Source organism: Rana temporaria, chromosome 10, assembly GCF_905171775.1.
Source record: "Rana temporaria chromosome 10, aRanTem1.1, whole genome shotgun sequence".
In the NCBI taxonomy this organism is placed as follows: domain Eukaryota; kingdom Metazoa; phylum Chordata; class Amphibia; order Anura; family Ranidae; genus Rana; species Rana temporaria.
Window position 1 is genome coordinate 136,779,577 of NC_053498.1, and position 19,145 is coordinate 136,798,721.

Genomic DNA, 19,145 nt, shown 5'->3' on the forward strand with positions numbered 1-19,145 from the left:
TAACCCCTTCCCTGCTAGTGCCATTTTTATGGTAATCAATGCATTTTTATAGCACTGATCGCTATAAAAATGCCATTGGTCCCAAAAATGTGTCAAAAGTGTCCGCCATAATGTCGCAGTACCAATAAAAAAAAAAAAAAAACGCTGATCGCCGATATTACTAGTAAAAAAAGGAGCGTCGCTCCTATTAGAATGGTTTTATTCAACAGAGCGGGATGCGACTTGTCAGGCGGCTGTCGCCCCTGTGTGAATGGGCTCTAAGGGTTTAGTTGTTTGTATAGTAGTAAACATATCTATAATACATTGTATATTTTGATAAACATAGCTGGATAAAACAAAAACTGTGTCTGTCTTCATTTCAGGCTGCAAAGCAAGGAGGGGTGATTCTTTTCTATACCCATTGTACCTTTGCTATTTGTTTTGCTGACCTGGTAAATTGCTGTCATCAGAACAGAGTAAGGCTGCTTTCACACTGAGCAGCGCTAGGCGTCGGCGGTAAAGCGCCGCTATTTCTCATAGTTTTTGCGGTGCTATTCGGCCGCTAGCGGGGTGCTTTTAAACCCTAGCCAGCGGCCAAAAAAGGGCTAAAACTGCTGGCAAAGCAGATTTGCGGTGCTGCCCATTGATTTTAATGGGCAGGGGCGCTTTAGGAGCGGTGTGTATACAGCGCTGCAAAGATGCGGCTAGCAGGACTTTTTTTTACCATCCTGCCAGCGCACCGCTCCATTGTGAAAGCCTTTTGGCTTTCACATTGGAGTGAGGCTCTTTCGGGTCGTTTTTTTTTAGCGCTATAGCGCCTTAGTGTGAGAGCAGCCTTAGAGACGATATCCTCCAGTTGGAACACAGATAGCCATAAACACCTGACATCAGCCTGAAAGCGGGACTTTTTTTTTTTAATATTAGATTGATGCTCATTTTGTCAAGGGGAATCGGGTGTTTTTTTTTAAATCGAAGCAGTAGTTACCGTTTTAGAGATAGATCTTCTCCGCCGCTTCCGGGTATGGTCTTCGGGACTGGGCGTTCCTATTTGATTGACAGGCTTTCGGCGGTCGCATACATCGCGTCACGAGTAGCCGAAAGAAGCCGAACGTAGGTGCGGCTCTATACGGCGCCTGCGCACCGACGTTCGGCTACTTTCGGAAAATCGTGACGCGATGTATGCGACCGTCGGAAGCCTGTCAATCAAATAGGAACGCCCAGTCCCGCAGCCCATACCCGGAAGCGGCGGAGAAGATCGCTCTCTAAAACGGTAAGTACTGCTTCGATTTAAAAAAAAAAAACACCCGATTCCCCTTCACAAAATGAGCCTTAATCTAATGTTAAAACTTAAATTTTTGGGTGAACCTCCACTTTAAATTATACAGAATCATTATAATTAGAAACAAAGGTTTCCTTACCTAGGACTACAAGGTCAATGTAGACTGCAAGCAAGACTCCTTTCTTCACCACACAGGTGAACTGCCCCTCAGCCTGCAGAGTCAGTTTGTCTATGACCAGGGTGCTGTCTATCAGGCTGACGACTCCCAGCTGTGCAGCGTCCTCACTGATCAAATCTCCCCAAGCAATGGGGACAGACCGATTAGTTCCCAGCGTAATAAATGACCAGATGAAAGTGACAGAAGAATTAATTTCCAAACATCTGAGTTCCACAGACTGGTCCAGTACTCCATAGAGTGTCTGAGGGACCGAGTGAGTATCCAAGTTCAGGCCTAGGAGAAAGAACAAAGAATTTCTGTAAATGCTCTGGGCTCCATTTATAATAAGAAAGTCTTGTCTCACAAAGTCCATGCTACTTCTCCAAGACAGAGGAAACCAGACCTGTATCTGTGGAATAAGACAAATTTGTGTAAGATCTGGCCCCCTACACACACTTTACAAATGAGACAATTTGACTTATGTACACATAATAAAGTGCTGATGCATCCTTAAAGGGGTGGTTCCCCAAAAAATAAACTTTTAACATTGCATTTCCCACATTAATGACAATTAGAATCGTCTGGTTTTATTAAAAAAAAACATCCGTACGTACCGTTTGCTATATGCGTTCTCACCGCCACTTCCGGGTATGATGGCGGGGATGGGCGTTCCTAATTGATGGACAGGCATCCGACCGACGCATACATCGCGTCACGAGATGCCGAATGTCGGTGCACATGCGCCGTATAGAGCCGCACCGACGTTCGGCTTTTTTCGGCATCTCGTGGCGCGATGTATGCGTCGGTCGGATGCCTGTCCATCAATTAGGAACGCCCATCCCCGCCATCATATCCAGAAGTGGCGGTGAGAACGCATATAGCAAACGGTACGTACGGATATTTTTTTTTAATAAAACCAGCCGATTCTAAATTGTCATTAATGTGGGAAATGCAATGTTAAAAGTTTATTTTCAGGGGAACCTCCACTTTAAACTGAATATACACTTTTGCAGCCAAATTGCGATAACACCTCAAAAAAATTCGAACAGCCTTCCCCAGCCCTCATCAATCTTTAGCTGATTTTTAATTATATATAGTTGTGCTTATAAGTTTACATACCCTGGCAGAATTCATGATTTCTTGGGCATTTTTCTGAGAATATGAATAACACAAAAACATTTCTTTCACTCATGGTTAGTGTTTGGCTGAAGCAATTTATTATCACTCAACTGTGTTTACCCCTTTTAAATCAGAATGACATCAAATTACTCAAATGACCCTGATCAAAAGTTTACATACCCTGGTGATTTTGGCCTGATAACATGCACACAGGTTGACACAAATGGGTTTGAATAGCTATAAGACCCCTTTCACACTGAAGCGTTTTTACAGAGTTTTAGTGTTAAAAATAGCGCTCCTAAAACACTCTCCATGCATCTCAATGGACCCTTTCACACAGAGTTCTGCAAGCAGCATCTTTGGAGCAGCTTTTGAGCGCTAAAAAAAAAAAAAAAAAAAAAAAAAAAGCGATCCAAAAACGCCCCTCTCCATTGAAATGAGTTGAAAGCGCTGTAAAAATGCCTTATCCTTTCACACTGAGGTGTTGAACTGGCGGGGCGTTAAGAAAAGTCCTGCAAGCAGCATCTTTGGAGCAGCTTTTGAGCGCTGAAAAAAAACGCTCCAAAAACGCCCCTCTCCATTGAAATGAATTGAAAAGCGCTGTAAACACGCCTTACCCTTTCACACCGAGGCATTGCAAAAACGCCCTAAAACTTTAGGGTCTTAGTGGTGCTTTACCAGCACATTGGGATTGCCGATGAGGCTTCGCTGTAATAACGCTTGAAAAACGCTGTAATAACGCTCGAAAAATGCCCCAGTGTGAAAGGGGCCTTAAAAGGTAACCATCCTCACCTGTGATCCGTTTGCTTGTAATTAGTGTGTGTGTGTATAAAAAGGTCAATGAGTTTCTGGACTCCTGACAGACCCTTGCATCTTTCATCCAGTGCTGCACTGACGTTTCTGGATTCTGAGTCATGGGGAAAGCAAAAGAATTGTAAAAGGATCTGTGGGAAAAGGTAGTTGAATTGTATAAAACAGGAAAGGGATATAAAAAGATATCCAAGGAATTGAAAATGCAAATCAGCAGTGTTCAAATGCAAATCAAGGGGAAAATTAGGGGTTCTGTTGAAACCAAACCACGGTCAGGTAGACCAACTAAAATTTCAGCCACAACTGCCAGGAAAATTGTTTGGGATGCGAAGAAGAACCCACAAATAACTTCAGGTGAAATACAGGACTCTCTGAAAACATGTGGTGTGGCCATTTCAAGATGCACAATAAGACCTCTTTCACATTGAGGCGTGGAGCCGCGTTGACAGTATATCGGTGCTATTTGTAGCGCCGCTATACCGTCGTATTTACCGTGATATTCTGGCGCTAGCGGTGAGGTTTTAACCCCCGCTAGCGGCCGAAAAAGGGTTAATACCGCGGTCTCCCATTGATTTCAATGGGAAGGCGCGGTATAGGAGCGGTAAACACACCGCTCCAAAGATGCGGCTAGCAGGACTTTTGGAGCGGTCCTGCTACCGCACCGCTTCAGTGTGAAAGCCTTCGGGCTTTCACATTGAAGCCTGCAGGACATGATTTTTCATGCGGTATAGCAGCGCTATTTTTAGCGCTGTACCGCATGAAAAACGCCTCAATGTGAAAGGGGCCTTAGGAGGCACTTGAAGAAAGATGGGCTGCATGGTCGAGTCACCAGAAGAAAAACATTACTACGCGAATGCCATAAAGTATCCCCCTTACAATACACCAAACAGCACAGAGACAAGCCTCAAACCTTCTAGCACAAATACATTTGAAGTGAGGAGATCAAAATTGAGCTTTTTGGCCACAACCATAAACACTACATTTGGAGAGGAGTCAACAAGGCCTATGATGAAAGGTACACCATTCCTACTGTGAAACACGGAGGTGGATCGCTGATGTTTTGGAGATGTGTGAGCTACAAAGGCACAGGAAATTTGGTCAAAATTGATGGCAAGATGAATGCAGTATGTTATCAAAAAATACTGGAGGAACATTTCATTCATCAGCCAGGAAGCTGCTCATGGGATGTACTTGGACATTCCAACATGACAATGATCCAAAACACAAGGCCAAGTCCACCTGTCATTGACTACAGCAGAACAAAATGAAGGTTCTGGCGTGGCCATCTCAGTCTCCTGACCTCAATATCATTGAGCCCCTCTGGGGAGATCTCAAACGTGCCGTTCATGCAAGACGGCCCAAGAATTTACAGGAACTGGAGGCTTTTTGCCAAACGGAATGGGCATCTTTACCATCTGAGAAGATGAAGAGCCTCATCCATAAATACTTCAAGCTGTCATTGTTAAAGGGGGCAATACATGATATTAGGAACTGGGGTATGTAAACTTTTAATCATGGTCTTACAAGTAGTTTCTGCTGTCATTCCGATTTTAAAAAAAGGGAGTAAACGCAGTTGATTGATAATAAATGGCTTCAGCCAAACACTAACCATGAGTGAAAGAAATGTTTTTGTGTTATTCATATTCTCTGAAAAATGTCCAGGAAATCATAAATTCTGCCAGGGTATGTAAAATCATGAGCACAACTGTAAAGGCAAAATACATCATGGAAGTCAACTTCTTCCCTGGTTTAGACCTCTGCATTTATGATACACTGGGGAGGAAGACAAATTACAAACATGAATCTGATCCTTGTGCACCTCAACTAAAAGTTTTGGGCTGAAAAACACACAAAATGGACATTTACCGTATTTATCGGCGTATATCGCGCACTTTTTTCCCCTTAAAATAATTGGAAAACTCTGCAGAAACGAAGCATAGTGGAGCCTGATGAGATCGGATGTTCATCCGCAATCCCATAGGGATACATGTATGTAGTTTTTTATCCGAAAACAGATGGATGAAAAAACTGACATACGGTCCGCATGTGTGAAAGACACACCATCACTTTATGTGATGAAAAAAAATGACGTTTTTAAAAACGTCACTTTAATTGACTGTGTGTGGGGGAAAACGTTGTTTTATGTCTTGTAAAAAACGACCAAAAAAAATTGAAGCATGCTTCAATTTTATGTGTCGTTTTTCAAAAGTGCACTTTTTACTTCACAGAAATTGACCGTGTGTAGCAAAAAACTTCGTTTTCTAAGACGTTTTTTCATCCACGCATGCCCAGAAGCTACTTATGAAGCAAGCTTCAATGGTAAAACGTGGTGGAACGTAACCTCACTTTGCAAGAACATTGTGAGAAAAACGATGGTGTGTAGGCAACTTCGTCTTTGAAAATTGAAGTTTCAAAAACGTAATTTTTTACTTCACAGAAAGTGTCGTTTTTTTTCATCACATAAAGTGATGGTGTGTATGCGGCATAAGACTGGGATGCCATTAAAGTTCATGTGTGTGCGTAAAGGCAGGCGGCCCAATACTTTCGTTAACATAGTGTATATATACAATGAACTTTAAGAGTTGTCTATTAGTGATGCCAGGGGCCAAAGTTGGGGTCCCCCATATCACACTAACAACCACTGATGTAGGGTGTCAGTATCTAAGTTAGGCTTCTCCCAAGCTGCGGTTTCCCTCTACTCACTTTGGGTGAAAATTTCAGGTGGAGAAAGAGTTTCAAAAAGGACAAAATTGATGAGGCAAATGCAAATGATTTTGTTTGATTAAAAGTTGATACTTGATGCATTTCTGGGGTTAACAGGGCTTAAAAGTACTGTATATAGGGTCAATACAGATGTCACACTCTGGGGTTGCTGCCTCACCTTTTTAATCAAAACTTCAATAAACCAGAAAGGCAGACACAGAAATTTGCTCAAGTGGATGTACTTGTTACTTGCCAAGTCAACCAGGCTTCCCTACTTCCAGGCCCTGAAGGAGGAGGATTCCATTACCCCCAAAATGCACTTGATATCAACTTAGATTAAACGATAAACATTTGCACCTGGCCACATCTTTGTTTGGCACCTGGCGTTTCTTTTCTTCTATACTTTGCAAGAGGCACTCATAATTGGCTCTTCTGTATAAATCAATTAACCATAAGCTACTCACCAAAGGAAAAAGTTGGGAAAACACAAAGGACGATCAAGATTGCCTTGAGATGACAATTTCCTCTCAGTCCATAATCCATTTCCCCATTTCGCTTGCAGAAAAATCCTCCAAAAGAGAAGTTGTGCAGAGATCTCGCTTCCTTGCTGGCCCTTTGGTTTACAGAATCACTACTGATGGAATGCGCTCAAAATTTCCATCATCCATTTACACTAATGCACGATGCTCGTGTTACACCCTCTGAATAATTCACCCGAGTGTCTTCATCGTGTTTCCTGTTGCATACTGTTGTCCCATCTTAATTTATAATGCAAGAGGAGGTTCACAGTTCTTGCTCTTAACCTGAAACCTTGTTTTCAGTCTTCATTGTCCTGTAGATATTAATATCTGGAACCAAGGTTATCAAAGCGAGTTGATTAAGTAATTGCACCTTGCCAAAGCAATAAAAATAAAAAAATTGCAATAAAACCCCACTCTATTCAAAACTGAGGTTTCAGTAGTTTCTCTTTTGCATGGTTGCTGGCAAGTGAATTAAATGCTGGCTTATCTCTTTTGGGGACTTCAACTGTGAGATATTTTCACTAGCGTTTATTACAAGTCCGTTTAAAACGGACTTGTAATGTATCCCTATGGGATTGCAGACGTTAGCGGATGATGCAATCTGCTAACGTCCGCAACCATCCGGGTCCGCAAAGATCCGCTTTTGCGGACGGAAGAAAACCCTATTTTTCTTCCGTCAGGCAGAACTGATCGGATGAATATGGACACACTGTCCGTATTCATCCGATTCCCCATAGGGGAGAGTGGAGGAGAGACAGGGCGGTCTCTGCACGGTTTGCGGGGACTGCCCTGTCCGCCGACAGCTCAGCGGGCATTAACGGAGGAATCCCCGCTGAGCCAAACGGGCTAACAGAGCGGATCAATATGGATCCGCTCCGTGTGAAAGAGCCCTAAGTGAAAAACAAATCTTAATAGCCAAGCACAATTTTGCCACTTTGACACGTGTTAGCAAAACCATACATATCATGACTACTACTTTGTGTATCCAGGTATATTATATCGTGTTTCCCCCCCCCCCCCCAGGACAAAGTGGGCTTTCATTTGGTGGTAAATGGTAATAAATATCTCCTGGTTTTTCTATTTTTAATTATCAATAGGAAAACTGGCCCAAAATAGTAAAAACATTTTTACATATATACTGTATATACTCGAGTATAAGCCAACCCAAGTATAAGCAGATGTACCTAAATTTTACGACAGAAAAATGGGAAAACTTATTGACTCGAGTACAAGCCTAGGGTGAGAAATGCAGCAGCTACTGTAAGCGGAAAAGAGGGTCAACAATGCACATTTGCAGCCTCACTGTGCCAATTGCAACCTCACTGTGCCTCAAGTGTGAATGGGGAGCAGGTGTGTTAAATTTAGTGTTATCGTTCTCACTCTCTAATACTGGTCATTGGAAGTTCCACATGGCACCTCATGGTAAAAAACTCTCTGAGGATCTGAAAAAAAGAATTGTTGCTCTACATAAAGTTGGCCTAGGCTATAAGAAGATTGCCAAGACCCTGAAACTGAGCTGCAGCACGGTGGCCAAGACCATACAGCGGTTTCCTCCTTTCTGGTGCTTTGCCAGGCTCTAATTGCAGCTGTGTTCACTTGTTCTTTGTGCCTTTAGTTTTGCCTTCAGCAAGCGAAATGCATGCCCAATTGGATTGAGATCAGGTGATGGACTCGGCCATTGCAGAATATTCCACTTTTCCTTCAAAAGCGCCTGGGTTGCTTTTGCAGTGTGTTTTGGATCATTCTCCATCTGTACTGTGAAGCGCCATCCTGTCAACTTTACTGCATTTGGCTGAATCTGGGCTGACATTATATCTCTAAACACTGCAGAATTCATCCAGCTGCTTCTGTCACATCATCAATAAACACCATGGCCCAGTGCCACTGGAAGACTTGCATGCCCATGCCATCAAACTGCCTCCACCATGTTTTACAGAGGACATGGTTTACTTTGGATCATGAGCTGTTCCAAGCCTTCTCCACACTTTTTTCTTCCCGTCATTCTGGTGCAGATTAATCTTAGTTTCATCTGTCCAAAGAATGCTTTTCCAGAACTATTCTGGCTTTTTTAGATGTTTTTTGGCAAAGTCTAATCTGTTTTTTTATATTCTTCAGGCTTATGAATGGTTTGCACCCTGTGGTGAACCCTCTATATTTGCTCTCATGAAGCCTTCTCTTGATTGTAGACTTTGACAATGATACACCCACCTCCTGGAGAGAGTGTCCTTCACTTGTCTGGATGTTGTGAATGATTTTTTTTACCATAGAGGATTCTACGATCATCCACCACTGTTGTTATCCGTGGACGTCCAGGCCTTTTTATGTTGCTGAGCTCACCAATGCGTTATTTTCTCAGAATGTACCAAACTGTTGATTTGTTGCTGCTATCTCTTGATGGATGTGTTTTTGAAGCCTTACAATGGCCTGTTTCACTTGCAAGGACAGCTCCTTTGAACGCATGATTTAGGTTCACAGCAATAGATTCCAAATGCAAATACCACACTTAGAAAACAACTGCAGACCTTCTACCTGCTTAATTGATGAATTTTCAATAGGCAGGAGCGGTGGAGGAGCGGTATACACACCGCTCCCAAGATGCTGTTAGCAGGACTTTTTTTTACCGTCCTGCTAGCGCACCACTCCAGTGTGAAAGCCCTTGGGGCTTTCACACTGGAGACACAGCAGCGGCTGTTTCAGGGCGCTTTTCAGGCGTTATTTTTAGCCTTATAGCGCCTGCAAACCGACCCAGTGTGAAATGGGTCCAAGTGAAAATATAACAGATCTACTGGCAGCATCAGCAGGTAATAAAACTATTTTACATGGGGGGGGGGGGTACAGACACATATATAATACAGCCTGGTAACAGAGGCCTGGTGTGGAGAGGCTTTCTCCACACCAGGGAGAAAGCCTTGCATTACTGTGTGGAGTTACAGACAGAAAAACAGGAAGTGAGGATTTCTCAGAAGAAATAAGGACATTTAAAAGCAAAATGGAAGGATGAGGTAAGTAAAGGAGGACTGCACTAAGGTAAAGGAAGCTATTTAGGAAATGTTTCTTTTTTACCTTTACAACCCCTTTAAATGCAATAAAAAAAGTCCCCTTAAGGCCATTGGGCAGAAGTGATGTTTGACTATGCTTCCGTCATCCAACGGCATTATGTTGAGTCATCATTCCATCACGCGACTTCCTGCCTCTCAGGGGAAAGGATCGAATCGCCTCCGCCACTACAGGCGGCTTCGGTAAGCGGTGGAGATGACTGGGACACAGCGGGAGGGTGATGAACCTCTCTAGCCACCGATAAAAGTGATCTTGCAGCAAATCCGCCATGGAGACCACTTTTATCTTAAAGCGGATCACCTCGCCATTAAATAAAATACCGGGTTTATGGCAGCAGATGGCGTCATGCTGAAAGATGAAGTTCCTCTTCATGTTCAGCTTTCTAGCAGAAGCCTGAAGATTTTGTGCCAATATTGACTGGTATTTGGAACTGTTCATAATTCCCTCTACCTTGACTAAGGCCCCCTGTTCAAGTTGAACAAAAACAGCCCCAAAGCATGATGCTGCCACCACCATGCTTCACATGGGTATGGTGTTCTTTTGGTTATGTGCAGTGTTGTTTTTACGCCAAACATACCTTTTGGAATTATGGCCAAAAAGTTCAACCTTGGTTTCATCAGACCATAACACATTTTCCCACATGCTTTTGGGAGACTTCAGATGTGTTTTTGCAAAATTTAGCCAGGCTTGTTTCTTCATAAGAAAAATGTACCCGTCTTGCCCCTCTACCCCATAGCCCAAACATATGAAGAATACGGTAGATTGCTGTCACATGTACCACACAGCCAATACTTGCCAGATATTCCTGCAGCTCCTTTAACCACTTCAGCCCCGGAGGATTTGGCTGCCCAATGACTGGGCCATTTTTTGCGATTCGGCACTGCGTCACTTTAACTGACAATTGCACAGTCGTCCTTTTTCTCCACAAATAGAGCTTTCTTTTGGTGGTATTGGATCACCTCTGTGGTTTTTATTTATTTTTTGCGCTAAAAACAAAAATAACTTTTTGTTATAATAAATATCCCCGCCCCCCCCCAAAAAAATATATAATTCCTCAGTTTAGGCTGATATGTATTCTTCTACTTTTTTTTTTTTTGTACCAAAAATATCGCAATAAGCGTATGTAACTCAAAACTGGTAACCTGTACAATTTTTTTTAAGTGTCAGTGTGTCGCCATTCCACAAGCAGGTGGAATTTTGAAGCATGACATGTTGGGTATCATCGTCTTTTACATGAAAAAAACTAGGCTAACTTTACTGTTTTCTTAACCACTTCCCGACCTCCTCATGTACATTTACGTCGGCAGAATGGCACGGACAGGCACAATCACGTACCTGTACGTCCTCTGCTAGACGTGGGTGGGGGGTCCGATCGGGACCCCCCCCCCCCCCGGTACATGCGGAGGTCGGGTCTGCTCGGGGAGCGATCCGGGACGACGGCGCGGCTATTTGTTTTTTAGCCGCTCCGTCGCGATCGCTCCCCGGAGCTGAAGAACGGGGAGAGCCGTGTGTAAACACGGCTTCCCCGTGCTTCACTGTGGCGGCGCATCGATCGAGTGATCCCTTTTATAGGGGAGACTCGATCGATGATGTCAGTCCTACAGCCACACCCCCCTACACTAGTAAACACACACTAGGTGATCCCTAAATGTTACAGCGCCCCCTGTGTTTAACTCCCAAACTGCAACTGTCATTTTCACAATAAAGAATGCAATTTAAATGCATTTTTTGCTGTGAAAATGACAATGGTCCCAAAAATGTGTCAAAATTGTCCGAAGTGTCCGCCATAATGTCGCAGTCACGAAAAAAATCGCTGATCGCCGCCATTACTAGTAAAAAAAAAAAAATGCAAAAAAACTATCCCCTATTTTGTAAACGCTAAAAAATTTGCGCAAACCAACCGATAAACGATTATTGCAATTTTTTTTACCAAAAATAGGTAGAAGAATACGTATCGGCCTAAACTGAGGGGAAAAAAATGTTTTATCTATGTTTTTGGGGGATATTTATTACAGCAAAAAGTAAAAAATATAGCATTTTTTTTAAATTGTCGCTCTATTTTTGTTTATAGCGCAAAAACTAAAAACCGCAGAGGTGATCAAATACCACCAAAAGAAAGCTCTATTTGTGGGGAAAAAAGGACGCCAATTTTGTTTGGAAGCCACGTCGCACGACCGCGCAATTGTCTGTTAAAGCGACGCAGTCCCGAACTGTAAAAAATAGATTTTTAATACAGCTTACCTGCAAAATCTTTTTCTTGGAGTACATCACGGGACACAGAGCGGCATTCATTACTATATGGGTTATATGGAGTACCTTCAGGTGATAGACACTGGCAATCTCAAACAGGAAATGCCCCTCCCTATATAACCCCCTCCCATAGGAGGAGTACCTCAGTTTTGTAGCAAGCAGTATGCCTCCCAAAATGGTCCTCAAAAAAGAGGGGTGGGAGCTCTGTGTCCCGTGATGTACTCCAAGAAAAAGATTTTACAGGTAAGCTGTATTAAAAATCTCTTTTTCTTTATCGTACATCACGGGACACAGAGCGGCATTCATTACTATATGGGATGTCCCAAAGCAATGCTTACAATGAGGGGAGGGAGAACATCTCCAAGACAAAAGGATTTAATTTAGAGATATACTCAAATCATAATAAATCCAACTTAAATTTAAAAATTTTATTTTTCTCAACTAACTCGAACAAGAGGAGCCCCCGGAATCCGAGGGTCTCAAACTGCAGCCTGCAGCACTGCCTGCCCGAAGGCAGTATCAGTATTCCTTCTTACGTCCAACTTGTAGAATTTTGTAAACGTGTGGACAGAAGACCAGGTTGCCGCCTTGCAAACTTGAGCCATAGAGATCTGGTGGTGTGCTGCCCAGGAGGCGCCCATGGCTCTAGTAGAATGAGCCTTTAATGATACTGGAGGAGGCAACCCTTTCAAGCCGTAGGCCTGAGTGATTAATTGCTTAATCCACCTAGAAATGGTGGACTTTGCAGCTGCCTGCCCCTTCTTGGGCCCATCCGGTAGAATGAACAGCACATCTGTCTTCCGGATCTTCTTTGTAGCTTTAAGATAGGCCTTCATGGCCCTGACAATATCCAAGGTATGCAGCAACCCTTCCTTTCTGGAAGTAGGTTTAGGGAAGAAGGATGGTAATACCAAATCCTGGTTCAAATGAAAACTGGATATGACCTTCGGAAGGAAGGAAGGAAGGATGAGGGCGGAGAACGACCCTGTCCTTATGAAAAACAAGATATGGTTCCTTACAGGATAAGGCTGCCAGCTCCGAAACTCTTCTTGCGGAAACTATGGCAACCAAAAATACTAACTTCCTTGTCAGTAGAACCAAAGGAATATCAGCCAACGGCTCAAACGGTTGTTTCTGTAAACTTGACAGAACAAGATTTAAATCCCACGGACAAAGCGGGGATTTAACTGGAGGTCTAATACGTAAGACCCCTTGAAGGAAGGTCTTAACCAGCGAGTGGGTGGCCAGCGGCCGCTGAAACCACACTGACAGAGCAGAAATCTGTCCTTTGATTGTGCTTAATGCCAATCCTTTATCCACTCCTAGCTGGAGAAAACTTAATACTCTATCGATGGTAAATTTGCGAGAAAGCCATCGCTTGGACTCACACCAGCCTACATAGGCCTTCCAGACCCTGTAATAAATCACCCTAGAGACCGGTTTCCTGGCTCTGATTAGGGTAGAGATTACTTTCTGAGACAGACCTCTACCCCTGAGAATCAGGGATTCAGCTTCCAGGCCGTCAAATTTAGATGCCGTAAGGCAGGGTGGAGGATCGGACCTTGCGATAGCAGGTCTGGCCGTAGAGGAAGAGTCCAAGGGTCTCCCACTACCATCCTTAAGATTAGTGAGTACCATGCCCTTCTGGGCCATGCTGGAGCTACCAGGATGACTGGTATGTGCTCCACCCGGATCCTGCGCAGCAGGCGGGGTAGTAACTGGAGCGGGGGAAACGCATAAAGAAGTTTGAACTGATGCCAAGGGCAAACCAACGCATCGGTTCCGCAGGCCATCGGATCCCTTGAGCGGGACATGAACCTGTCTAGTTTCTTGTTGAGTCTCGATGCCATGATATCCACGTCCGGCACTCCCCATCTTTGGCAGAGTGCTTGAAAGACTAGTGGATGCAGAGACCATTCCCCCGGCCATAGAGTCTGGCGGCTTAAGAAGTCCGCCTGAAAGTTGTCCACTCCTGGAATGAATATTGCCGATATGCAGGGCACATGAGCCTCTGCCCATAGAAGAATCAAGCTCACCTCTCTCTGAGCGGCTTGACTCCTGGTTCCCCCTTGGTGATTTATGTGTGCCACGGCCGTGGCATTGTCTGATTGAATTCTCACCGGGAACCCCTGCAATTTTGACGTCCAAGCCCTGAGGGCTAGTCGAGCAGCTCTGAGCTCCAAGATGTTGATGGGCAACTGCTTCTCTGGCTTTGCCCAAGTACCTTGGCGAGTGCAACCATCCAAAATTGCTCCCCAGCCCGTCAGGCTGGCGTCTGTGGTCACTATCTTCCAAGCCACTGGGCTGAAAGACCTCCCCTTCAGTAGATTCTGAGGGTCTAACCACCAACACAGACTTTGTCGGACTCTTGATGAGAGCGGCAACGGGATATCCAAGGCCTGTGGCCTTCTGCTCCATGCTGACAGGATGGCTGCCTGTAGGATGCGAGTGTGGCTCTGGGCGTATGGTACCGCCTCGAATGTGGCCACCATCTTGCCTAGTAACCTCATACATAGGCGAATAGTCGGTTCTTTCTTGCTTAGAACCAGTAGGATTAATTCCTTGATGGCTTTTACCTTCCTCAGAGGTAGGAACACTCCTTGTTGTTCTGTGTCTAATCTCATGCCGAGATATTCCAACTGCTTTGTGGGCTGGAAAGCTGACTTTTCTCGATTTAGGACCCAGCCGAACCTCTCGAGGTATTGGACCGTGAGGGCCACTGCTCGCTCCAAGCCGGGAGACGAGTGATCTATGACTAGGAGGTCGTCCAGGTATGCTAGGATCGTGACCCCTTGGATCCTTAGTTTGGCTAGGATTGGAGCTAGGACCTTCGTGAACACCCGGGGGGCCGTAGCCAACCCGAAGGGAAGCGCCACGAATTGGAAGTGACGCGAAGCCACCATGAAGCGTAGATATCTTTGATGTGGCTGATAAATTGGAACATGAAGGTAGGCATCCTTTATGTCTATGGACGCCATGAAGTCGTCCTTCTGGAGTGTGGCAGCTGCTGACCGCACGGATTCCATCCGAAATGAGCGGATCTTTAGATATGCATTTACCATCTTTAGGTCCAAAATTGGCCTGACATCTCCATTGGATTTTGGGATGATGAATAGGTTGGAGTAGAAACCCAGCCCCTGTTCCAGGACTGGTACCTCTACTATTACTTCCTGGGAAAGTAGATGATCTAATGCCGATCTTAATGCGGCTCCCTTTTCCGGATCGTTTGGAATCCTCGACTTCTGGAAATGAGGAGGAGGAAACCTTAGGAAATCTAATTTGTAGCCTGTGGCCACGGAAGACCGTACCCACTCGTCGGGAATGCTGGCTTCCCAAATCTCTGAAAAGAGTCGCAGCCTTCCCCCCACCTTCGTGGGTGGGGGCGCCCCTTCATAAGGTTGGCTTGGGGGCTGGTTTTGCTGGTTTGCGAAACCACTGCCTTTTGCCTCTAACAGCCTGTCCTTGTGATCTGCTGTTGAAGCCGAAGTTTGCTTTTGCAGGAGGCCGTCGATACTGCTTGGCATTAGAGGGCCCCTGCCCAGGGGAATACTGTCGTTTAAACGCAGGTCCCTGAACCTTCTTCTTAGTTGGCAAGAGAGTACTCTTGCCGTTTGAAATGGTCTGAATGTATTTATCTAGGTCTTCTCCGAAGAGTCGTCCTCCATGGAAGGGGAACCCTACCAGGAGCTTCTTGCATGGGGGCTCAGCCTCCCAGCTTTTTAACCATAAGAGTCTTCTCATATGGATAAGGGATAACGATAAACGTGACGCTTGCTGGATAGAATCCTTGATTGCGTCTACCGTAAAACATATGGCCTTAGGGACATCCGAAAATTTTTCTGCCTGCTGGGCCGGAATAAGTTTAAGCATCTGCTTAAATTGATCCGATAATGCTTGAGCGACCCCAATCGCAGCCACAGCTGGCTGTACTACTGCCCCTGCAGTAGTGAAGGAGTTCTTAAGTAGTGCTTCCAAGCGCTTATCAACTGGATCCTTGAACACCTGTATGTTTTCTACAGGGCATGTTAACGATCTGTTAACACATGAGATGGCTGCGTCCACTGCAGGAGTAGCCCATCTTTTGGAAAAATTTTCTTCCATAGGATATAGGACAGAGAACCTTTTAGGTGGTAAGAAGATCTTATTTGGCTTGTTCCAATCTTGGAACAAAATTCCCTCTAATAGAGGATGGATCGGAAACACAGCATTGCTTTGAGGCGCCCTCAGTGAGCCCAAAGCTGAAACCGTCGATACCTGGAGATCTGGTACTGGCAAGTTGAATGTCCTATGGACCAAGTCCGACAATCCTTGAATCCACCAGCTCTCCCTCAGGGAGACTGCCCCAGACTCCTCTGTATCCGGGTCTTCGATCCCTGAACCTACTTGGTCCGTGTCCAAGAGGTCGTCCAATTCCCCTGAGGAAAGGACCTCCTCTTCTGAGGGTCCGCGCTCGGGCGACGGAGATCTATTCCGCTTACTGCCCCGCATAGCTGCGGATATCATTTTTCCCATGCTTTTCTGCATCTCTTTTAAAGAGGTGAGTAATACCTCCTCCGTGACCATCTTAGGGTTGGACTGACCCGCGTCAGCTCCAGCCCCAGATCCCGATGGCCCCAAGGCTCCCTGTAGGGAAAACAGCGGCATACCATGGTACAATACCGAGGTACACCTGCTACCTATTGGTATTTGGAACTATAAAAGTTAATTGTCCAAACACCTGTTTGGGGGATAAAAAAATGCTTCCTCTCCCCTAGATGACTTTTTTTTTTTTTTTTTTCGTTTTTGTTTCAAATCCAGGAAAGAAAAAACATTCTGTCCCCCTGAGTAGTATTGCAAAGAAAAACTATGAGATGGAAAAGAAACAGCCTATTTCTAGGCTTGACAAAACAGTCCTCTGAAGACTGCAATATCCTTTCTGGCCACTGTGTGTCCTCGGCGCCCCGTGCTGCCGCTCTGGTCTTTCTCCTCAGTTCCAAAGTATTGATGGAACAAACAAGGAAGGGCCGCCCCTTCCTTTAAGCCACTGACCCGCCCTTCCCCCCCAGCAACCTCAAACAGGAAATGCCCCTCCCGACAGGGGGAGGGGGGGGGGGATTTTGGGAGGAAGGGACCTCTCTGTTCCAGCAAACTGCAGCCTGGAACCATGAGGAGGTCAGCGTTTTGCCTGCTTGCAGGCTCTGAGGAGGAAGACTGAATGGAGCATCGCCTGGAGGCCTGCAGGTAAGCAAAGCTCTCTGACACACACATATATTTTTATATAACACAGGCCCCACTCAATGCTTTTCCAACACTACAAGGGAGGTCACATCTTATGGGGAATAATACATAGAGAGCCATCCTATCTTTATGATATGTGACTAGTTTGCCAGATGCAGTGCATAACTTTAGGCATGTCCCCTGTGACCCCCCAGAAAAAAACCTGCTAAGAACCAAGTTCCGCAAGTTTTCCCCTCACTTACCTGCTCCATGCCGCAGGACTTTGCCAAGCAAGAGGCCCAATCTTCCCCCATCTCCGTGGGGATGTCTAGACCTTCAGGCCCTGGGTTCCTATGAAGGATCCACTGTCCTGGGCCCATATAGCACCCTGGCAACAGAAAACTTTAGGTACCCAAAGGTTTCTAAGTTCTGGGCCCAGGGTCCAGCTCTCTAAAAAGAAAAGCATTATGGGCTATACCCCAAGGGTTTGGGGTCCGGTTACTGACCACTTTAGCGCTGAGGCTTTTTTGGACAGAACCGGTAGCTCACCTAATCCCAAGGATGCGGAGGCAAGCTAAACCATGACTAACACCTAAGACACTGGCGTAAAAACTGAGGTACTCCTCCTATGGGAGGGGGTTATATAGGGAGGGGCATTTCCTGTTTGAGATTGCCAGTGTCTACACCTGAAGGTACTCCATATAACCCATATAGTAATGAATGCCGCTCTGTGTCCCGTGATGTACGATAAAGAAAACCCCTTGGGTCTTTAGCCAGCATATTGGTCCGGGGCTTAAGTGGTTAAATTGAGTTTGTAAGACTGCTGCGCAAATACATTATGGCAAAGTATTGCAACAACCGCCATTTAATTCTGTAGGGTGTCTGAAGGAAAAAGATATATGTTTGGGGGTTCCAAGTAATTTTCTAGCAAAAAAAAAAAAAAAGATTTTAACTTGTAAAAAAATAGGCCTGGTTAAGGGTGTGCACACTTTTGCAACCATATTATTTCATTTTTATTTACCTCCACCTAAAATATTTCAGTTTGTTGTTCAACCGAGTTGCACAGTTAATAGGTCACATTAACTACTTCAATACAGGGCAGACCAATTTTTAGTTTTCAGCGCTGTCGCACTTTGAATGACAATTGAGCGGTCATGCAACACTGTACCAAAATTACATTTTTGAGTTTTTCCCCCCACAAATAGAGCTTTCTTTTAATCACCTATGGTGGTATTTGATCACCTCTGCAGTTTTTATTTTTTGCACTATAAACGGCGACAATTAAAAAAAAAAAAAACACAATATTTTTTACTTTTTGCTAAAATAAATATCAAATAAATTATTTTTATTTCCCTCAGTTTAGGCCGATATGTATTCTTCTACATAGTTTTGGTAAAGGCATATATTGATTGGTTTGCGCAAAAGTTATAGCGTCTACAAAATAGGGGATAGTTTTATGGCATTTTTATTATTTATTTTTTATTAGTAATGGCGGTGATCAGCAATTTTTATCATGACTGCGACATTATGGCGGACACATTTGATGCTATTTTGCAACCATTCTCATTTTTACAGCGATCCGTGCTATAAAAATGCACTGATTACTGTATAAATTACACTGGCAGGGAATGGGTTAACCACTAGGGGGCTAGGAAGGGGTTAAGTGTGTCCTAGGGAGTGATTCTAACTGGGCTACCAGTGACACAACACTGATCACTGCTCCCGATGACAGGGAGCAGAAGATCTGTCTCCTGTCAAAAGGCAAAACAGGGAGATGCCTTGTTTACACAGACATCCCCCTGTTCTGCAACTCTGTGACAAGATTGCAGGACACCGAAGGACATCGAGTCCGCGGGTCCCTCGGGCACGGAGCTTGCGGCAATGCGCACATACGTTGCTTTGGGCAGCCATGCCATTCTGCCGACGTATATGTTCGTGACATGATCGGCAAGCAATTAATGTTGCTGTATGTCTCTTGGCAGCCTCCCTGGCCAGTTTTCTTCTTCTCTTTTCATAAATTTTGGAGAGACGTTCAGTTCTTGGTAATGTCACCGTTCTGCCATATTTTCTCCAC

General features: G+C 44.7%; 1 protein-coding gene across 1 annotated transcript in view; it reads right to left on the reverse strand.

Annotated features, from left to right (window-relative positions):
• VSIG10L2 (V-set and immunoglobulin domain containing 10 like 2) overlaps positions 1-19,145 on the reverse strand; it is an 85,940-nt gene that overhangs the window by 55,358 nt on the left and 11,437 nt on the right. Inside the window, exon 2 of the mRNA XM_040326356.1 lies at positions 1,398-1,709. Coding sequence (XP_040182290.1) covers positions 1,398-1,709 — 312 coding nt within the window. The remainder of the gene's footprint in view (positions 1-1,397; positions 1,710-19,145) is intronic.